Source organism: Acipenser ruthenus, chromosome 20, assembly GCF_902713425.1.
Source record: "Acipenser ruthenus chromosome 20, fAciRut3.2 maternal haplotype, whole genome shotgun sequence".
NCBI lineage: Eukaryota > Metazoa > Chordata > Actinopteri > Acipenseriformes > Acipenseridae > Acipenser > Acipenser ruthenus.
The window spans coordinates 1,736,048-1,759,128 of NC_081208.1; the positions used below are offsets into that span (position 1 = coordinate 1,736,048).

At 38.5% G+C, this 23,081-nt stretch overlaps 1 protein-coding gene across 1 annotated transcript in view; it reads right to left on the reverse strand.

Moving 5' to 3' along the window:
* Window positions 1-716: 716 nt before the first annotated feature.
* Window positions 717-23,081, reverse strand: part of LOC117962368 (MORN repeat-containing protein 1-like) — a 52,998-nt gene continuing 30,633 nt past the window's right edge. Inside the window, exons 11-14 of the mRNA XM_058993067.1 lie at window positions 21,854-22,005; window positions 21,311-21,390; window positions 7,116-7,186; window positions 717-1,510 (exon numbers count right to left, since the gene is read on the reverse strand). Coding sequence (XP_058849050.1) covers window positions 1,371-1,510; window positions 7,116-7,186; window positions 21,311-21,390; window positions 21,854-22,005 — 443 coding nt within the window. The 3' untranslated portion in view covers window positions 717-1,370. The remainder of the gene's footprint in view (window positions 1,511-7,115; window positions 7,187-21,310; window positions 21,391-21,853; window positions 22,006-23,081) is intronic.

Consider the following 23,081-nt stretch of genomic DNA (forward strand, 5'->3'; position numbering starts at 1 on the left):
CTTGGCTTTGAAGAGCAGAGGAATATGATATTGCTGGGGGCAGAAAAGATGCAGGTGCAAAGCAAAGAAAAAAAAAATTGGGCACCAGCTCTGTGGGTACGTTCAAGGATTTGTTTTTATATTTTGAAGTCTGCCATTGCCCTGGGGAGGAATACAAACCTGACATTAAAAGATACTAAGGCAGCATAAACTCAGAAAGCCAATGATCCTGTGCAAACAACGTACACCACGACAAAGCATCTTCTAGTCAACGCAGATGGTATTGCCGATGAGGTGGTCCAAATATAATAGCTGCCCTTAGTACTCAGTTCTTATCTCTTTTACTAGGCTCTCGGCTGAGTTACAGTTGTCTGATAAAATAACTTGTTCCAGGCAAGTTTGGGCCTCCCTTATCGTTTCCAATGCAGTGCTGTGTTTCTTTTGAACATAATTTTAATTTAATTCTAACTCCTTTATATTTAGTACAAATTTCAGTCGTCTTCCGTTTATTGTGTGGTTGAAGTTTTTATGGTGTATTTTAAGCTTGTCTTAGTCTCTGATTCAGGCCATGTTTTTTGGCTCAAGGAAGCATGCTAGCTGCAACATGTGAGTCTAAGAGGCTAACAGCCATCTGCTCTGTGCTGGTACTAACAATAGATGTGGATGAAAATAAAAAGAAAACCTCACTTCATGTTATAATTTTGTCATTTTGTAAAACAAATTGAAAAACAAAAAAACATGTTTTAAGGAGATTTATTACAAAGTCATGTACAGTATTGGTAAAAAACTTGTGAATAAGATGCCAAGTTCTGAACAAAAGCACATCAAAACCAAGGGGTAAAGATGAGGGCAACTATCGGACCACCAACTGAAAATGTTTTTTTCTCTTTCCATTTTTTCGCAGTCTGCATATTTAATAATACATCTCAAACAAGTGGTGGCATTATTATTATTATTATTATTATTATTATTATTATTATTATTATTATTATTATTATTATTATTATTGCAGTTGTCAACAACGTTCTTTCGCATATTTGCGAGAAATAACAGCAGATGTCACAAACGTCAATGACTGTGTTGACAGAATCTGACACTGCCAAGTTGATGCAGAAAATGAGACACAAACGAGAAGGGGCTGCACATTTTATGATATGCTTCACATACAGTAAAAAAAAACAAGAAACAAAAAAAAACAATACAAGGTACTGAGGTTTTCTTAAACATTATAAAATAAACATTAGAGCCCCTTTTGAATTGCCAATATCTCCATGCTTTTGTCTTCAATCAAATAATTTGGAATGAAAATGTACTGTAAAACACACACATGGTGATCCCTGCTAGGAAAAACTCACATATTAGTTTGCAAGGAGCTGCCCTGACTGGTGTGATCACTTGCTTTCCTTTCTGACACTCTTGCTGTTCTTGCCGTTCTTTGGGGGAATGACTCTGAGAAGCACAAACGCTGGCGGTAGAGGGTGGTTAAGGAACGGTGGGCTGGTCACGTCCTGGACCATAATCACATATTCACCTGAAAGAGCAAGAGTGAGTCTTGGCTTCTAGAGGCTGTCAAGGATATATACTGTACACAGAAAATGTATGAACGAGACATTCAGCCCATCCGTGCTTCTACAGTTCCTAGTTGCTGGTTAACCTAAAAAAAAGTCGGGTCTTCAGGTGTTTCAGTATTAACAACATGGTGAGGCAGCCCGTTCCATACTCTCATTACTCTGTAAAGAAGTGTCTTCTTACCCCTGTCTTAAGTCTATCTTAAATCAAGGGTGTCCCATCCCAGTCCAGGAGGGCTATTCCACTCCAGGTTTAACAGGTACAATGAGATTGTCATACATGTGACAAACACACAAAGATTTTACTGCTCATGAATGATCAACCCAATACATTCCAGTAACACAATTATATTATATGTATATTATTACATAAAGTTGCTCCCAAACATCTTTCTTTCTTTCTTTCTTTCTTTCTTTCTTTCTTTCTTTCTTTCTGATATCCTCTGAAGTCACTGTCTTTTCTCACTGTGATTGTAGGACATGTTAATTACTGGTTATATCAGTTCTGGCCTTTCTCCATGTTAAATGTTTGTTTAGCTGCATTTAAAAGGGAACGAATAGAAAAATACACAATAATAAATACATGCTTTAAAAGTGTATCTGCTGCAGATTATCATGCAATGTCTGGCGAGCACAAGGAGCTGGTTCTGAATATTTCATTGGCGGCATGTGAGAGTTGCATTAGTTAGAGATCAATCTTAAAGCACTCTGTTACTTGAAAGGACTTTGCGGAGCTCAGGAGAGAGGAAAGACTAACCACAGCGAGGATAATATGGTACCATTCTCACCCATCACTACGAGAAACCATTCAAATTAAAGTTTAAAAGGAAGTGCCAGGACGTTCCCATTGGATCCGCGGTATATACTCCATCATACTCTCATTTCTGGAAGCTAATTATTACTTTTTTTTAAATTGTTCCCTGCAGTTGTATTCTGGTAAACGTGTTAAATAATCAAATTGTTCTGTTACCTCAAAGCAATTACAACAGGTGCTATGACATCATAGTTATTAATTTAGTTTTTTTTAAATGTTATCCTGTGATCTGTGTTAATGAGTCTCTGCAAAGATTTCCTTTTGACAGAAAGCATAACACAGAATGTATAATATTGCAACATCGCAGTGAATGGGTAAACAACTGTCAGCAACTCAGTGTTTATTTTTGTTTCTGTTAATAGCTCTGTAAATTATTAGTAGCTGTATTCCTTGTCAGGCAAAAAGTCAAAATTACAGTATGTGCTGGGGAAGAATCATATTACATTAGTCCTAGTATTTAACTGTATTCACATTTTCTAGAAAATAATAATAATGATTTTAAATAACCCAATGCATTTAACTTTCTTAGCAGGGAAACAGGGAATTATAAGTAAATTTAATTAATAAAATGGACATGGACTAATTGGATTTAATTAACACATGTGGTCTTATTAATGAAGCGCTTACAAATGTTTTTTTTTCTTTTCTTAATCATCACAGCAGAGGGCGCTACAGCACACCCCCTCCCCAGGGCACATTTCACGAATAGTCAATTTGCATATGCAGCCACAGAAAAAGTTAAATCGAATAATTTGTATTAAAAGCAACAAGACCAGACCAAAATGGATCTGCAATTTCCAGCATTTGATCTGTCAGAAGGAAGTACTTGTAAAATGATATTTTCATTTCGGTGAGATGTGGTAGTCTGGCTTCTAAGTGTATAAAGAAATGCACCAAGACTGCAGCCCACAAGGAAAGACAAGCCATGCTTACAGTGCATTCTTACGAATGAGTGGCAGTTCTATTAAAGTGGGGGCAGTTCATGTGACAGATACATAAAGAACGGACTGTTCATGATCAACGCTTTACATTCCAATAACACTAGTTTGCTTAGATCAAATTGCTCCCGTGCATGTCTTTTCCTTTTTCCTTGGGTTGCATTTCATTTTAGAAGAAAATACAGTAATATAAAAACACATGATAATAAATAAACACATCAAACATCTACTGCAGATTTAATGCAACGCCTTGCAAGCACCAGGAACTGGTCCTGAATATTTTATTGGTGGCACGTGAGGGTTGCATTAGTTAGATAAAGCATGCCTGAATCTTACTTGAACATGCAAAGATGAAAGGATCTGGCGGAGATCGGAGAGAGGAAAGACTAACCACAGCTAGGATAATATAGCACCGTTCTCACCCATTACCAAGAGAACCAGAATCTATCAAAAGGAAGGGTTAACATGCTTCTGTTAAGGTTGTGGTGTATACAGGGCAGCATACTTAAATATAAAACCTGGAAAATCATCAACTAGTAAGTATGTTTAATAGACTGGACTTGGCACAGGGTGTAAAGAGGACCCTCTTTCTTGACAGTGAGTGAATCCTGTAACATACCTGACACAAAAAACAGCCATCATTTGGGTAAGACATACATCAGACAGGAGTACTAACTCAGCAAGTTAGCAGCCATCAAGGATATCTGGTACTCCAAGTAAAAGCCTTTAACGACCAGTGCATCATTACATTATAAGATTTTCCATACAGGTTTGTACAAGCTGGTGCCCAAAGATTAAAAAGATGTTATTCTAAGTATACTTCAAACTGCTGTAATGAATTATAAACTACTGCAGAATCGTATTCACATAACCTAGATTTTCTTTATTAAAAAGCACTACAATACTATGTGCAATGTATTAAGTTCAAACTTTTTTAGTAGCTACTTCCTCTTGAGTTTCTGCCAGTGTTCACCTCTGTCTCTGTCCCGCATGTTATTTGAGAGTAAGCTTCTTTTGTGTGTGGTTTGAAAAGAGGTTGGAATGTATCTATGTAAAAAAATCGAACCTGGTGTTTTTCATTAGAATAATTTGAACTGGATGTATGAGTGCAAAACATTAATATATTCCACTGGAAAATAATTCAAAAATACGTGTCTAGCATGCACACGTATAATAAAAATAAGAAGAAGAAAACAGAAAATGTTAAAACACTGAGGTTTTCAGCACAGTCTCATTCTGCTTCTCCAGTTACAGAATTTCATGTTTCAAAAAAATAAATAGCGGAGAGATGGAATTACATGTGTGTTTCACATGCAACTGGACGGAAACAAAGGACGTGTCAACTCAGATTTGGCTCTCATTGAGCTCATGCTAAAATTGCATAAATTACATCCATTCAAACGATAGGCGGATGTGCACTTTTGCACTAAGCATTTTGCCCAGTTTCAAATGTGTGGTCTGTAAGTGCTGAGTCCAAAAGGAGAGGCAGCTACACACTAATGGAGGGTTCCTACTTGAAATGTGTAATGGGATCCAGTATTTAACCTTTTTTTTGGTAATAGTTTTTCCTGCTTTCTATTTAAATGCATATGGTAAGTTCAAAGATCAGAATATCATTTTGTGACCTAGGTAATCCAAGCAGGGTTGTTTTCAGCATTGAGCATATATACATGCATGAGTAAAGGTTACCCATGTAAAAAAAAAACTAATTAACAGTGCCATAAATACAGTGTGAGAACTATGGGATTATATTAGGGGTTTACAGCTGCACTGGATGAGTTAGCATTCCACAGTCAGCAATACATTTATCGTAAAGTCAGTTAGAAGCCGTGTCATCTAATCAAGAGGCAGCTTCTTGGTTCCTTTTGGCAGACCAGTCATCAAGAACAATTTTCAATTGATACGGTGCATTTTTACAGCCAAAGCCCCATCATATCATGTCACATCGCATCTCATGAGACTTCTTATTGGGTCACACTGTCAAAGCCTTAACATCAGTCTTTAATTAACTCCTCCTTTTTGAAGGAGACAAAACATCTGTTCATTTAACAACACTAGAACCGAACAACTGAGCTATATATTTCAGATCTCTTAGTCCATTTATGATAATTATGACGATGATGTAGCTGCAGGATATGGAGCCTGAAAATTCTGCCATTTCCAAGAAGTTCTGTTATCCGCAGATTTGGAATATCTCTAGTTATAAGGAGTTCCATAACATAAACAGGATCAAGACTGTGTAAGGCCCTGTAGGTCAAAAGCAGGATATTTAAATTGAACAAATAACCTAATTGGCTGGCTTACCTGACAGTAATAGGCTTTTTTTTTTATTACAGAACAGGGTTATTTATTACGCGAAGTATTGGAGAGAACGGCAAAGACCAACTTAATAGAGTCAGTGACCAGATGGTTGTGTTAAATATACTGCACACTAAAATCTAATTGGAAAAGGGAACAAAAAAGGCTGGACTATGGCAACCTACCACAAATAAAATGAAGCAGGGGGCATTATTTTAACACCTAGTGGGGTGTGGAACACTATCTGGGTATCAGCTTGGAGGAAGGAGAAACAGTGGGGGGGTCACTGTGGGTGCTGGCAATGGAAGCATATGACAGTTAACATCAACAGCCAAACAAAATAAAAACAAATTGCCTGTGCATTTCTCTGCTTTCCCCTGTTCTCTGCTCTGAAATGTTTTTCTTCCATTTTTTTTTTTTTTTGCATTACTCAGCTAAGATTGAATCCAGATTTAGGGTGTTGAAATTCCAACCTGAAATCCATCATACAGAAGGTCCCGGATGAGTAGTCCAATGCAATATTATTTTTAATGGTGTAAAAAAATAATATATATATTTTGTTTGGATTGTTACATGAGGTAATGCATTTTTTTAAAAAATGCAGAAACATTTTTTTTTTTCAGTTTTCCTTTGTTTCAGAAAAATACTATTTTTAGAGTCAGATTTTGTATGCTTACACAGTGCGTGAGAAGAGGTACAAAAGTATAAGCCAGTAGATCACGTACTAATGAGTGAGCATTGTAAGGGACTGGCACACAATGTGCCCTACAGTGCTTCTGTAAAACTTCTTAATATTGTGTTATATTTAAAGTTTTATTGAACACAGCTTCAGTCCAGGTCATCTCTGAGCCAACAACTATACCACCTTTGATTCTGCTTACGTTAGACCCCAAAAGCACGGATCTACTAAGAACTTGGCCTTACAGCTTTTGCAGAACCATGGTACGCTATCAGCCTCAGTGTGTAAAATGTGTTGCCAAAAATCCATATACATTGTAGATTCTGCTGTGGCCTGCTAACGGTTCTGTCTGGGTTTCCTCCGGGTAATACATTGGGTTTATACTGGTATCCGTAATGGTATTTTCTATATTTGAACACCATTCTGTCCTGGCTGATTTTATAAAAAGCACTGGAAGTGGAAACAGGACATGCTGCACCTCAGTGGATCTTTCCAGTATAAGCATATTCTAATGAAACTTCTATTTAATATCTTACCAAGCCAGCAATGCTGAAGGGCGAGAGAGTTCTAGCTGGAGTCCATATTGAATATCAGATATTTATATTTCAAAGCCTGTATGCATTCCCATTTTTTTCTTTTTCAATGAGTTATCCATACAGTTGGTTTATCTTTCTATAAAGTTACTTAGTACTGAAAGAGTTGAACTTGAACAAATATTATGTTTTTATGAGTCTGTTTTTTAATTCTCGATTGATGCACATATCTGCATATCCCTTCAGGATACAGGATGCCAGCGCCATGCTTCAGCTAGTTAGCCATGCTTTCACAAGCTTTCTCACCTGCTCTCACGTTCACGCTGTCTGCAAGGCTGCTCTTTGAATTACCTCCCACGTGGCTCACTATGTTGGATCTGCAAGACAATTGAAGAGTGAGATGTGAATTCTAAAGGCACGTACAGCATAGTAGAAAAAAATACTGGTTTAGAAACTGTTATAAGATCTGCTGCACTATCTGCTACCTTTGGAAGCTAGCAATCTCTCTCTATATTTGTTCTCATAACAATTGGCTTTTCTTTTGCAGTGTCCCACCGGGTAGTCCCTAGATTCTGTCTCTCTTTAGAAGTGGTTTTGTTTTTTTTGTTTTATTTAATCTCATCCCTTCCCAGGGAATAGTGCATGTTGCTCCAGTCTGGTTTATCTAAGCTCTGCTCTTTTCTAATTAATAATTTAAAGGGTTGTTCACAGTCTGTATACTTGTGTGTAATGTTCTGTGTGCTGTCGTGGGTCTAGTGATGCATGAGGAGCCAGCAGTAATTTGTTATTCCTTGCCATCTTTCAGTACTTTTGACGTTGGAAGCAAAACTTCAAACGTCTTTTCCTTTTCTCCTTGTTTTGCCGGAGCTTCTGTGCGGCAAAATGCTATCATTAAAACCATATTCCAAAAATAATGGGAACCAGCCAAATGTGTAGACAAGCCACAGAATTAAACAACTGGTGTCACAAAGAATCAACGTTTTAAATCTGTTGTTTCACCACTGTTTTTGACACTTTGTGTTCCTTAAATAGCAATTTCTGAGCTCATTTCTGCTGCACACAATAGCAAATCTGGGCTGTGTAATGTTCTTATAAGAAATGCAGCAGAAGGAAATGTTGTGTTAATGGATTGACAACAGGGACTTTGGTTGTAAATATTACTAGACTAACTACCAACTCAGCCAGTGAACTGAGAACAAGAACGAATACTTAGTTAGTAATAAGAACGAATACTAAGTTAGTAATAATAAGTAAGCTTTGAGGTATTAAGGCCACATTGCCTAGAACGTGCTACCAACAAATATAAAATTGACGGAAGATCAAAGATCTTTAAAGAAACCATGGGATGGGATTACTTTCAGTAAGATTTTAAATATCCGCATCTATAAATGGCTTCTAATCTTTAATAATGTGCTTAAAGCCTTGATAAAAGTGGCAAACGTTTGTGAATTTGCTGATTTCTTTAAAAAGAGCCACCACTGAAATGGAGACATATAATATGAAATACAAACCAACTACCTAACCAGCAAAAAAATGACATAAACAATATGCATACATTTTCAAATTCGTATGCATGAACATAAAATCGATCTGACTTCAGTTAACAAACAGAAACTGTTTTTATTGCATCCCATGAAGTCAATTGAGTTAATTCCCAGAGGATGTATCATGTGTCATCACGCACACATTTATATAACATGTTTTGCCTTGGGACATGGCTGTGGGCTGCAGTACGTTTTATTTTTTATTATCATTATTATTATCCATAAGATAACTTGGCCACGCTAGAAAACGAATGAATTTTAAGAATCATCCATGATAACCTAATGCCCAAGCTGAAGGAAGAGATATTAAAATGCACTTCAAACAATTAACACCCCGAGTCTAATTAGGCAATATTTTGGTCTAATCATATTTCAAAAAAGTTTTTACGAATGCTTGCCCTAGCTTCTGAGTTCAACACAATAAGCACCCACAGTCGGGAAGCAAGCCAAGTAGCCAAAAGTATTGTTCCAGCCATGAAATGCTGGTTTTTCTGTACATCCTCCGAGCTGTAGACAAGGGAGTGTGTCTCTGCAAATGTTAGATGATTGCTTTGCTTTACCTTAAACCCATCATGAGCTTTCTAGAAAGTAGGGTGCTACGTAGAGCTGCATAGATGATTTATATGTCAGAACCGATTTGAAAATCTCAGTTCAAATGATGCTGCACCACTGCAACCTGCTTGAAGATCGATTTGTTCACTCGCTGAACCCAAGCAAAGAAGGCAAAGGCCAGCCTGGGAAGTCTCTGCCTGGACTGTCTGGGTGAATGGCCAGTAGTGGTTTGAAGGCCGATGAAGCGAACTAGCCCGAGACGACTTTCCACTCTAAACCTGCAGGAGCACTCAGATAAATGCAGCCCTCCCTATGGCCCTAGACAAGACTGACAACTTGGCGCAACCGGTACTTGAACCATGATTGCAGGACACCCTGGACTCCAAGTGGCAGTGCTTTGACTCTGTGACCCTTCTACACAGTGGATTATGAAGAATAACAAACTGGATAAAGCTACATGCACTGAAATGCAGGTGTTACGGAAGGGATGTAGGGTCTAACCCTTAACATACCTGGAGGATAGACTCTCAAGATATGCTGTACTGTGGTTTCAGCAGTTAATGTTGTGTCTCTAGGAAAAAGTCAGTCTCTCTCCTCTTATTTCATGAACCATTGGTGTTTTTTTTTGTCATTGGTGTCCAATTGAATAATGGTGGCTGGAACAGATCCATTTGAATTACATCATTTTCTCTGTGTGTAAATTTGCCTCTTGAGGATAGGATTGTGCTGAAGCCCGTTTGTGTCTCGGGTTACTGCATGAGTAAAGCTTTCGGACCAAATTAAATGAAGCAAATCCAGAAGAGTGGAAATAGCCAAAGAAACACTGTGCCAAGATCCTGTATCACATCTGAACACAGCAGGCCTATGAATATAGTGGCCAAATAAAGGTGTTGGTCATTCATTCAGCCAGGATAGTGACATTATTGCAATAAAAGAGCTGAATTTAAAAAAAAAAATTAAAAAAAGTGTTATAGTGCTCGTATTTGTTTCCTGAAGCTTCTTAAAGCTTAACCTTTAACCTCTCGGAAGTGGTAGCTCATTCTCTAATACCCTGTTCCTGAAAGGTATCAATATTCTAGTCTATTGTCTACTTTGCCTAAAGAGCACCAAGGGGTCGTGAATTACATATTTAAACTCAGTTTTAGATAGTAACATTTTACAAGAAACAAGTTAATATTTTCAACATGGGCTAGTCAGTTACTGTAACAACCTTCTTAAATATCTAAAAGTTGTTTTTTTGTGCATCATTAAACTACAAAGCTTTCTATCAAACAATATGGATTTATTCATGACAGGCCAACAAACCATGGTCTTTAACAGGTTAAGAAACACTGGGAGGGAAAAGGTTTAACGACTGAAGACAAAGGATGGAGCTCTAGACAAAGTCCAAGACTGACACTGTTAGTTTCAGCAAGCTGCTGATCCAGCCATTAAATACCACTGCAGAAACAGCTGAACGCTTTGGCACACACATTCCGTTTTTCTTCTTCTTATATGTATATAGAAATATATGTAAGGCTTTCTCAGCGGAAACATAGATGTCTCTCAGAATGGTATGATTGTATTTCTTTTGAAGTCTGCCTGCGAGTCTTAAGACACAAGCCACTAGAAGAGATTTTTTTGTTCGGCACAAAGAGGATTTTAGTATTTCCTAACATGTTGTTAACAGACCCAGAATGGCTGCAGCCCAACATATTAAAATTAATGGGACCTGGAGGGCTATAGATTCATTGGTCAGCCATAAGTCCCTTTAAGGGTGTAATATGAATCAGGACGGTGCATGTACCTAAGATGTATTGGAGGCAGGCTTTAAAAATTAGGAAATGTTTCTTCTGGGGGTTGTACTACAGTCGTCCCATTGTGAACAATCATTGCAATCACCATATAGTGCATAAAATATCTTGCAAGCATAGCAAATCTATCCTGGGAGGCTGAGGGGGTCTATATTTAGATGAGTACCTATGGGAGTCCACCGACAGAAAGAAATGTAGGCTTAGTTTCACAGAGGCAATAATGTGGTATGTGAATAGGCTGCTCCCTTTGCAGCATATTAATCGTAAAAAGGTTAGACCGTTTTGCTGAACAAACACCACAGTTCTCCTTTGCCCCTGCTATTAAATATTTGAATCTATTAGCTTATTATTATTATGTTTTTATATTTACCGTCGAGCCTAAAAACAACTTATACGCACAGAAGGTGTCTTAATATATTTAACAAGTATGCCCATGATATACATCCCCCCACGGCTGTAAATACAAAGTCAAAAGATCATCTTCATATGAAGTGCAAATAGCCACACCCAGACAGTATGCCGAGACTGATGTACAGTATACTGTTCTCCCAAACACAAGACAGACTGGGGCCACACTGTGGTACAGACCATAATTAGTTCCATTCTCAGATTTCTACAGGCACTGAAGGTCAGTAATAAAATGACTGTTAATAAATGGTACTGCATGTTCATATGCATTGAATTTGAACTATAAGCAGAGACATAAGAGACAGAGAGAGAGCCTGGGATGACCTATGCATCTTTTGTTTATCTCCAATAGTCAGCTCTCACTGCTTATGTAACTGCTTCTATACCTTCTCATGTAAATGTAGTGTTTTGAGTTCTTAACGATGATGATGCAAACTATTCTATTGTTAAGCTCTTTATGATTAAACTCTGTATAGCATCCTGCACTGTTTTACAAACTTACTTGATCCCAGTTGTGCAAACATTTGAAGGGCTTCAACAGGAAGCAGCCTCTGAAAGGAGCACATGTCTTGACTGCTTTACTGATGGTCTGCGAATGAGTGGCCTCAGCCATTTATTCAACCAGTTGTGTAACCATTAACTGTTTTATGCATGGCTTTACTGTAAATGCAGCAGTACGAACGAAACGAGAACAGCAGGGGATCAACGCAGGGGATCAATGGGTTCACCCTGCGTTGTAGTCAAATAGGATGCTGTGTGGTCCAGTGGTTAAAGAAAAGGGCTTGTAACCAGGAGGTCCCCGGTTCAAATCCCACCTCAGCCACTGACTCATTGTGTGACCCTGAGCAAGTCACTCTCCTTGTGCACCGTCTTTCGGGTGAGACGTAGTTGTAAGTGACTCTGCTGCTGATGCATAGTTCACACACCCTAGACTCTGTAAGTTGCCTTGGATAAAGGCATCTGCTAAATAAACAAATAATAATAATAATAAATGCATAGCAACACTGTAACCATAATCAGCACCAAATCAAAGCTCCCGGTACCTCCAAAGACAAACCCAGGTGACAAAACTAGTATAAATCAGCTACATTAAATTACATTTGTCATTTACGCATTTTGGAAAACAAAATCGTTTCAAGTAGGCAATTCGTGTTTCTAGCTTCTCTGTGATTAGTTTTATTTGAGTTGCAAAATATCACCCAGTTTTGTGTTGCTGGGCCTTTAATAACGTTTTGATAAAGACAGCAGGCTTGTCAAATCTTAAGCTGGCGACCAACGAGGGAGGGCACAAGTGTATGAATATGGTCCTTTTGTGGCACCCAGCACATGAGAGCCATAGATCTACAGGGCATTGCTAGCCTACTATAGAATGGCTTTCTTTTCACAAGGCTGTCTTTTGCCATTAATTTGCTCCTAGCTACTTTCAATAAAAGGCTCGATTTTTTCTCATTTGTCTGCTCACAATACCGTCCTACAAATGCCTGGATTTCAATTCCGTCGTCTCCCTAAAGGAATCTCTTTTCATGAAACACAGGCCCTGTTGGAAGCTTTTAAGAGACGAGAATGTTGAACTGACTGGGATCTGATCCTAACCGAGGCAAGAGTGGTTCTTCCAAATAAGAAGAACAATCCCAAGCCCTAGCAAAGGCACTGTGACACCCCCCCACCCCCCTTTCAAGGCGCGCATACTGCTCGAAAGCAAATTTCAAAGATCTGAAAAAAAAAAATAGTTATAAGGAATGCCCGGGAGGTAGAGTCATCTCCCTGCCCCCCTTTCTCTTTCATTTAATATACAATATGAGGAGTATCTTTAAGGGGTTTTCTGTCCCAGATCTCCCTTTGCGTGAATACCCTAGCCTTTGCATGACAAAACAAATATGTTATTGTATTGAGATGCTTAAGGTGCAAAAAGCCCACTATGAACAGGATATTGAGTTTGCAATTGAGAAACTCTGAAGAGAGGTTGTCAGTTGAGTGGTGTTTAGGGCTGATCAACAACCTGAGATTAATGATCATTGATAGAATGCAGGTTTGAATAGAATAGTCTGAAAAATGTTATTAGATTTCCCTTGCCTTTTGCATAGCTTCATCATGGTTTCAATAGGCTATATGGTATACAGCACAAAATTGCCATAGGTGCAAAACCCCCAGGAAAAACAACGTGAATGTTCTTCGCTTTAACCCCAACATTTGTGAGTCTTTGTTACATTTTGGAGAGGGTTAAATCTCCTTGCAGTGCCATACAATTCTCTCCATGTGTTCTCATTCTTTTTTTACATTTCTGCATTACGTCAGGAGAGAGATATTCGAGTTTAGCCGCAGGGATTAAAGACTGAAACCCAGAGAAGCCGTATCACATCCGTCATATCCAGCTGCTTTCAATTCTGACCCTTCGCACCTGCTTTTATTTATTATTTCGACTGCCGATGGGAACGGGCTCATTTTTCAAACTTTAAACCTTTTCAATGCAGCGAAAAAAAAATAGGCACTTGGGCTTTTTGTACTGCTCATGTATTATCCTCTCAGATCGACCAGAGGCTGGGGGGGGGGGGTTCTGTTTTTCTTCTGTCATCGTGTGTATTTATTCATTCTGTTTGTATAAGGAATAGTGTCCCCCATTGATTTTTTGTGTGATTTCTCATAAAGGCAACTAAACAGACTGAAGACAGCCAAACTATCTTAAAACAGGCTTTAAAGGAATATGCTTTCTATGTTAATGCTAGCCCCTTCACAACGTTTGTGTTCAGTTCTGTACTCTAGGCTATTTTTGGTAATTGTAGCCATATGACCTAATATGTGGTTTTCTCTTGGTGAGAGAAGCATACACAAGTACATAAATAAATACTGTATAAAAGGCCTTGGAAGTTCAAATTAGAAAAACCTACGATCTTCAGAACCCAAGTATGGCTACCAGACAAAAAATTCAAATTTGGAAATATGCAGTTCAGCATTTTTATTTAAAAAAAAAAAAAGTAGAACTAAATGGTGTTTCTGATATGTGAAGAATCAGACGAGACTGCACAGGTTTTGGATTGACTTGGCCTGCCTACTGTAGATAAAGATTGTGTGTACTGTGCAGAATAACACGGTTCACTCCAAAAAATGTGATAAACCCACACAGCCTCAACGCCTGGGGGGGAAAAAAAATGTAATGCTAAATGACAACACGTGGTATTCAGCAGAGTTTAAAACAATTGTTATCTGCCTAGATATCTGTAGGTGTTTCCTGCGTTTCCTTTTCTTTTTTTTTTAAATATCTGTTTTTCTTTGTCAGCAGAAATTACATTTATAACCTCCTATTGCTGCAAGAAGCAACACGAACATGCTTATTTGGCTCACAGCGTGGTGTAAAAAACTACCCTGGCAATGTGAACAACACAGAACGTAAAGAAGGTCTGCTTTCCAGTAAAGCTGAATTCACAAAAGGCTAAACCACAGTAAAATGTAAAACCGAAACCCTGTGGAACAACAGCGTTTTGAGGCCAGTGCACTAAAGTGTTTGGGGATTTTATCACCTGTAGTACTTTACTATCCACCCGCAGTTCAATTAATGCCGTGTTAGCTACAGGCTCAGGGTGACAGAGTTTAACCACCCGTGACTCAATTGACTTATTTACCTTTGATAATCCCTCCCCAGTCTCCTCTCTCACTATCCACGGCTCTGCGAAGCTCTGAGGAAGGCACCGCAGGCTTTCTTCCCATTAATATTAACACCATTTACATTCCAGGGTTCAATCATTTGTTAGACCCATTACTCCAATGAGGATCGGTTAGATATTCAGACAGGATAGCCTTTTGAGAATACGCACTCACTTTCTAAACAGGCCCTGTTCCCTGGCTGCTGTGGATGAGAAACGAAGCCTTAAGAGGAATTAGCCTCCAAAAAAAAAAAAAACTACTGCCGTGGGATGCTTAATTTATGTTTCATCTGAAGGATGGCATCATAATTGTAACAAACTGTTGTCAGAAAGGGAATGCTTGTCAGTTCCTGGTAAAGGTTTTGTGGTATCACAAAAAGGTATTTAATATCTGCCACAATAACATACATTCCATAGCTGTCTTTCACAATAACTGCACCCTGAGAAGCCTTAACAGGCCTCAGAGTTCGTAAGATGACTCCCATGTTCAACCAGTTTGAGCCATGCCATGTTTTTATGTTTTTTTAGATATATGTACAGATATAAAGCTGATTAACCCATTAAGTGTCCTCGTTTGACAGGCTACTTCGTAATTTGTGGCAGCCTTTTTAACCTGTTATTTTAATTTTCTCTTTAACTATATTGTTATGATAACTTACTCTAATTTTGTTAACCGCAAAAGTTAAATCTAAACGTAATGTATCAAATTACATAAATGCAGCTTGTTTTAAGACAATATGAGTGTTATGCTATAGGGGTTTATATGCCATCTCTCATCAGAGCGCTACTGTAGGCAAAAATGATTAAACACATTTTTGCTAGCATTCCTAATCTCCCGTGGGAAAGAATTCCTTCTACCAGCACACCGTTCAGTGAAAAAATCCTTCTATGAAGGAGTTAACAGACACAGGTTAATTTTTAATTAACGAACAAATTGCTTAGAGATTGTGAGTTCTTGAAAGCTAAATGTTCCTTTTACAACATAAGCCATTTAACATGTTTTAGCAGTTTCTTATACAGAAGATTACTAGGTGGTGTTTGTGGGGGATCGTTGTAGTACTGTATGTGTTCAGACCAGGCACACACATTTTTTTCTTTGCTATGAATGCGTGTTCCCGGATGTTGAACTCTGAGAAAGTCTGAACTGAGACCTGTTAGGTGAGACTGTCTAGCAGAGTGACATGCTGTTGTGGCTTGAGTGTCAATCACTGCAATTGCACAGTATGAAGTAATTCCTTTGTAACCACCGCGCTTTTCAGCCTTTTGTTTAATAAAACAGAAAGAAAAGTTTTTCAAATTAATTGGATCAATTATTTAATTTTGTCTTTCACATGGCTGGGTTTAGACAATAGCGCTATACAGAAAACGCTGGGGATAACAAGTTTTGAACTGGTTCTTGTAAAAAAAAAAAAAAAATTCTCATCTGTGTGAGGTCTCCCATCAAGGGTGTTTTTTTTTTTTGGTGTAAATTTGATCTATATCATTGTATATATCAGAAACAAAAATCACACTCATTTAAAATTCTGGATGGCATTTTTGTGCTATATAATCATATTATAAATGCCATGGCTTGCCAGGTACGATGCAAGAATTGGCCATCCAATGCCTTGTTTAGATTTAGCGACTGACTCAGGATTTCTATTAGATTAGTTTCATAGTTCTTCCTACACAGAGTATATGTAGAAAACAAGTCATTCAAACACCAACTGATAAAGCAATTTTGAATGTACTGTCTGGACCTGTATTGCCAGAATTAAAGGTATTCCTTATTGTGAAGTTTTCCAGACACATTTCCAGACGGGTAATCCCATATTAAGGAATGCACTGAAACTGAAGTGGCTGTAGATTCGCTTCTGATAAAATATCTCATGGTTATGCTCTATCTTTCAGGCAGGAAAACGGTTATCTTGTTTATAAGTTACGGTACGTATTCTGTTCAAATAGCCACAGACCTCAAGGCAGACTGAACTTAACCGATCTGTGATGACACTGACGTCAAAAAGAAACTGCAGCCCTCTGCACAGGGTTACATGCATTGACTAGAATTTGTATACATCCAAAGATGATCTTATTGGCTAAACAGTGTTTGTCATTTCCTTTGTGTCAGATTTTACAGCTCAAACATGCAGTCGATCAGTGTTTCAGATGGGTTGTTAAACCAAGGTACCTCGTACACATTAAAGATCCTGTAGCTCTAGTCGGAGAGGAGCAGGTGTGTTATTCTGGCTAAATTCCAATACAGGTTAGACACTCTGCCTGTCTACTGTGCCTTCTCACAGCCCTGGTTAATGCAATTCACATGTCTGCAATTCCCCTGCAGATATAAATTGAGCACAGCGCATCCCAGACAACCAGATGTTGCATCTGAGTGGATCTATCCAGTATAAATTATATAAACTGCCGGTCAAAATGATGGTGTCAGAATGAGTCGAGGTGGGACATTTATTTTCCCTCTAATCCCACTCAGACACCTTGCTTACTAATTATCAAGGTATCCCTGAATAGCTAATAGTCTCCTCTTTAAAAATATGCAAATTACTTAAAGGATCAAGCTAGCTCAAAAGTGCTGTGGTACCTCAAAATGTGGTCCATTTCTAGGAGTGTAGAACACATTTTATCATCCAGTTTTTCTCACTCAGACCCCTGGTTCAATGTCTTGGTATCCCTGAACAGATAATTGTTTTACAGCTACGTAAAATATTTTTAAGTTAAAAATCAGTCCTAGAAGGACAATTGTTCTTCATTTAACCCCAAAATGTGTTGCTGCAATGGTGATTGCCAAGACTGGTACAAACTTCAATGTGGTTTTATAATTTCAAATGCAAAACGTGCAATCATTTTGCATTCTTTGGTTTTTTCTTAATTACTGACCCAATTATTGTTCATGGCTTTCTTCAAAACGAACTTTTAGAAAGCTATGGATTAGACTTTTAAAAAAAGAATTGGAATTGGAGTTGATCATTTTAGAGACATCAATGATGTGTTGGAATTGATTGAAAGGGAATTGGAATTGGAATTGAGAATTGATTTTAAAATGGAATTGGAAATGGAATCTCTGACAGGGTTTTTTTTCTTCTTCTTCCCCTCCTGCATTAGCCTCTTTTTAGACCGCAGGACAACCTTAATTGACATCTTTTCAGCAAAAGATTTAACGGTCTGTATCAACTGTTCAAGTGAAAGAAAAATCTTAAACAGCTCCATCTGTCTCAAACCAACAGCTGATTAATGCATTATTTCAAGCTCTTAATTAAAATAATCGCTCTGTTAATGAGGTGGGTGGTCTTTAGTTCTCCATCACAAATGTGTGACAGAGCTACACAATCGCTCACTAACAGCAACTAAGCAAGGTCATTTCAGGAAAGAACTGCTTCTTTTTCACTTCCACTGTTCATTGTCGTCGACTGGGTTTTGTCATGTTTGACACACGAGAATAAACTGTTGCATCTGCCAGCACGTTCTGGGCAACCAAACAGCCAGAAGAGGTTTGGAATAAAGTAGATATCTGAAAAGTAAGAGCTCATTTAAAATGATTAAATAAGTATATCGTATTTGAACTGGTAATGTAGGGTTATGACTTCTGTCTACAGAACGGGACTATGCCATGCTTTGGTATACCGTGTGCAGTTTTAATATGACTGAACTGTCTTTCAGTGGAATGCAAAATGACTGTTTGCCTCAAATGCTTATGATCGCAGGTTAAATTAAACCACAAACACTAGTTTCAGTAAACATTTTTTTAAGAGAGTAGATGCAAACCACAAAAAGCATCATGGAAAAGACTGCTATTGAGAGCTTGTATTCATATACTTACTATGTACATCCCTCTCTTACTTGTTTGAAGCAGAGTGGATTACTTTGGGCTGTACTGCAGATTTGGATTAGAATGTCCCTTTAATAGCAACATCAGAATCATAGTTCAAAGAAAACGACATGATCTGCTTAGTAGACAACCTTTAAAGGGAAAGTGACTTTAGCCTCTGTTTGTTTAGCCTAGCTTCTTCCAAAACGCAATCCAGAATCTTGCCTAAGGTCACGCTGTGAGTTAGTAGATGCGCTGGGAATTCATGGGCAATTGAATATTAAAATACATATAAAACACTCGGCAGAACACAGTTCTTAATGCTGTCCACGCAAACCAGGAAGGCCCCCTATCAAGGCACTCAGACTATAAAAAGCACACACTTTGCGCCACAATTGGGGATGATTGGTGCCGCACTGAAAAGAGACAGGTGTTTGCTTGCAGGAAGGAAACTGCACAGAGATATGACTTAATGAAGACTCTCTAGTGTCAAATCTCGATGGGGGAAAATGCAATATACATTCCCCCTCCACTCGCTGCGTAATTAAGTTAATAACAAGTGTTCTTATTCCAGGATCCCAGTGCTGTTTCCTACCAGCACCTGCCCGGTTTGAAGCCTGACACCAGCTGTGCATGCGTGGATACTTCAACAGTGGAAAACAGGCTCGGAAATGGTGGCGGTAGGAAAACCAAAGCCAAGCTAATGTGACTCACATTGTCTGGGATCAACTGTAAGCATAGATAGCTGTGCATAAATATAGGGTGTCAGAGACTCAACTGGTGGCACACTTGTACTGAGATCAAAAAGTCCCACGATCACACTGGGCTGAAGAGAAATAATATGCCTGAAAATACAGACTAGTGCAACATCGATATTATGTTTATATTTTGGTGCTAAGGAAAATATAACCCTACTGATCATATATATGTATATATAAACAAAATTACAATTATTTTTGAACAATTACCCATGCAATCAGTAGTCTAACACAAAAATCAACAGCACAACAGTGTGCATTTTTATTTCAATTCAATTACAGCTTTTGATTTTTTCTATTTGATTACTGTATTTGTTCGAGTGGTGTTGGGAGAAAGTTTGATTGGCTGTAAAATGACTTAAGAGACCCCACTATACCCAAAGGAATGGTTCTGAGGGATGATCTGACCATTAGTGTTGGTTATACAGCCAGGAAACTAATGACCTAACCCTCACGTGAAGATAGGAAAAACCTGACTGCTTCTGCCCTGCACAGTCATTCGTCCTCATGAAACTGAGAACACTGCATCGCTAGCCAAGTATTGGCTGAAAAGGTGCTTTGGGAGGCAGATGGAGAGAATGAAATCATCAGGGGGAGATGAAAAGAGAAAATCTCACTGCTTAATTAGTTTCTCGTCTGAAAAGAGACAGGAGACAACCCCAGTGGGACACCTCCTCTTCCTACACTATGTTGTTTTTGATTGATGTGTGATGACAGAAAGGAAAGCAATTAACTACTGATTTGTTAACTGCTGCTTTTAGAAAGGCACATTTTATTTTTCTTAAACTTTCTTAGCTTTTGCATACAATTGTTCAGTTTCAATGCCCCTCCCATACCCCCCACATCCCCCTTTTTTGCAGGACACCTCCAACACCGCTGCCCAAGATCGCCATCTGCTGGGAAAGGTGGGGCTGGAGCAAAAGTGCAATCCCATTCCCTGCCTGTGCCCACACCTGGTCCAGCAAAAAAAGATGCACCGTTATCATCAGATCACCCAAGGAGACAACCCCCAAAACCCTACAGTTTACTAGACGAGAAGTGAGCAACATATTTTCTAATCGAATATCGAACAGGTAATGAATCAACAACTGCTATTCAAAAGCAAGAAGCAAAATAATAACCTCTTCACAAAAGCCTTCAAATACAACTGATAGCATGCATGTGCAGATCACTATACATGTTAGTATAATATACGCACTGAGAAAACTATTACAACTACTTCGCTTCTTAAACAAACAGGGAAGAGCATTAGTCTAAAGACGCAGGTAGAAAGCAGTTAATTTAATTGATCACAGTTTGATTCTTTAAACTGTCCTGGCTTGTATAGGCACATTGAAAAGGAATCAAGTGTGTCCCCAGTACAAATCAACACGGATGAGATCACGATTACTGACATGGATTACTAACATTCAATGAGATACCTTCAGTTTAGTTTCATTTGTTAGATTGCAATTCTTTCCAAACTTTTGGTCCCTTTTTTTTTTATCAGCAGCAGTATTTTACTGTGTCGTTCACAAGGTTATTTACTATGTTTTCTTTTTTTATGTGCTCATTTAGCACTAAGAAAAGCAATACTTTCAAACATTAAAATATCTGAGATCATCCTTTTTATTCAAACCTTCTGCCTTGTTTTGAATTCTTAAAAAACTTTTTTTTTTTTTTTACATTTTCTGTATTTTTTTTCTTGGTGAGATCTAGGGGTCTGTGGACACTGGTTCACACATGGCGCTACCTAAACAAAACGTCTGCAATTCAAGTTTGCATGTAGGGCAACCGCAGAGCACAACAGTGTTTGCCAGTTGTGGTCACTCTACCTTGTTCTGTCAATGAATGGAATTAGTAACTTGTTCTGTCAATGAATGGAATTAGTGAAGTGCTTTGAGATTCCTCAGCGCTTGAAAAACGCTATAGAAATGCAACGATTACAAGATTGTTATTATTATTATGATTCAGTCTCGAGGCTTAAGATGTCAATGGTTTCCATTTGGAGGTGCCATTTTCTCTCCTACCTGCTGTCAGCACTTCTGTCCAGGGATGATGTCAGTTTCTCTGAAGAAGCTCTGCCAGCTGGCTTCTTAGCTGCTTTTTGCTGAAAGAGAAGAGAGAAAATTCTCTTCAATTGATCTAAACACGGGACTGCATAGAATATCCCCGGTCTTCATCACGAAGCAAAAGGTTCTCATGCCACAAAACTGAGTGTTTCTGCATAGAAAAACTATTACTTCTGAAGATCAAAGCCAGTGTTTTATTGCTTTTTGTGTGTGTGTGTGTGTGTGTGTGGCTTTTTCCATAAACAGCCTTGTTTAGTATTGCATTGCATGGCATGGCATGGCTTGAGTATATTGGCAATGGAATCCAAAGGTTTTCACCTTCATATACAGACGAGTGAGGATGGATAGAGGGTTCTTACTGTAGTTATTCCACAAATAAGGATGGATGAATCACAAAAATACAATATGCAAGTACCGTAATACAATACCTTCACAAACTTTGCCCTTCTGCCAGCAGCAGTGCACAGTAATGCATAATTAAAATTGCATTTAAACACTTACCTTTTCCAGTTCATCCATCACCAGAAAAGCCCGGTAGTTTGTGGGAGGAGGGGCAAGCATGACATTTTGGAATTTAGCACAGCCTGCTTCTACTCTCTGATTGGCTGGAGGGGGTTGCCAATCATCCTCTGACCCTGAGAACTGCAGGTTTCCTGTATTAAAATTATAATTAAAAAAAAACAAAAAAACACCTTATTGAGTGGACAGCTGTTTGCCCTAACTACACAAGATCTCTTATAATAACACCCTACACACAACACATTGACTAATAATGTAGTTGCCATGTAGTTAAAGTGCAGGGATTAGGTAAAGTAACTACACTCTCTAACTGCTATTGTTTCTCTCTATACTCTCCTGCATTGATTCTCTCCCAAGGTCAACTGCAACCATCCCTAAGGGAATCCTGAACCAACTATTAATGCAACTAAACCCGGATCATGTTTTCCCAAGCACTTGAGATAAAGCGATTTGCACTCTTATTCTGCTCAGTCCCCGGGCTGGTCCGGCTTTCCAGGAAGACAGTGTGCACATAATTGTGGCTTCTCAAAACTGAAACATGTGCACTCCTATTAAACACGTGCGCACTTAAAAATGTTGGCTCCCAAGCTGAGAATGCAAAAAGCAGCGCCTATTAAGAAGCTTTTTGTGACATCCGCTGTTTAATATGATATAACAGTGTTGAGCCAAGACATTGAATTTGATGTGCAATTTCCACGATAGACTTACTTCACTTTAGGCTTAATGCTCATCCAAGATCCCAAAGATAAAGCCATTCAAAATTGTCATTAGTAACACCCAGAAGTATTGCTAACACAGCAACTGAAAGATACAAATATCTCCAAAACCATTCCAAAGCTAATGTAGGAAGACGTGTTTTCTGGCACACTGGATTGGTCAATCAATGGTGCTTGTCACATATGATGCACATTTCAGTACCTTCTTGGAATGCCATTTTCAACATGCCAACTAATGCAACGTTCCCAATTTAACATCAAAGCTTCTTAGCAGCTAAACAAACAACAGGGCTTGCGTGCAATGCCATAACTAATTACAGCATAGCTATTCAAATTATATTTATGTCTAGTGACAAGTGACAGCATCAGGTAACACTCAACACAAAATGAAGATCTGCCAGCAAACAATTCAGGAAAAAAGCAACCCACATGTTCCGAGTTGAGGCGATGCATTACCTTGTTTCAAAAGAACACCATCGTGTACTTTAACTCCC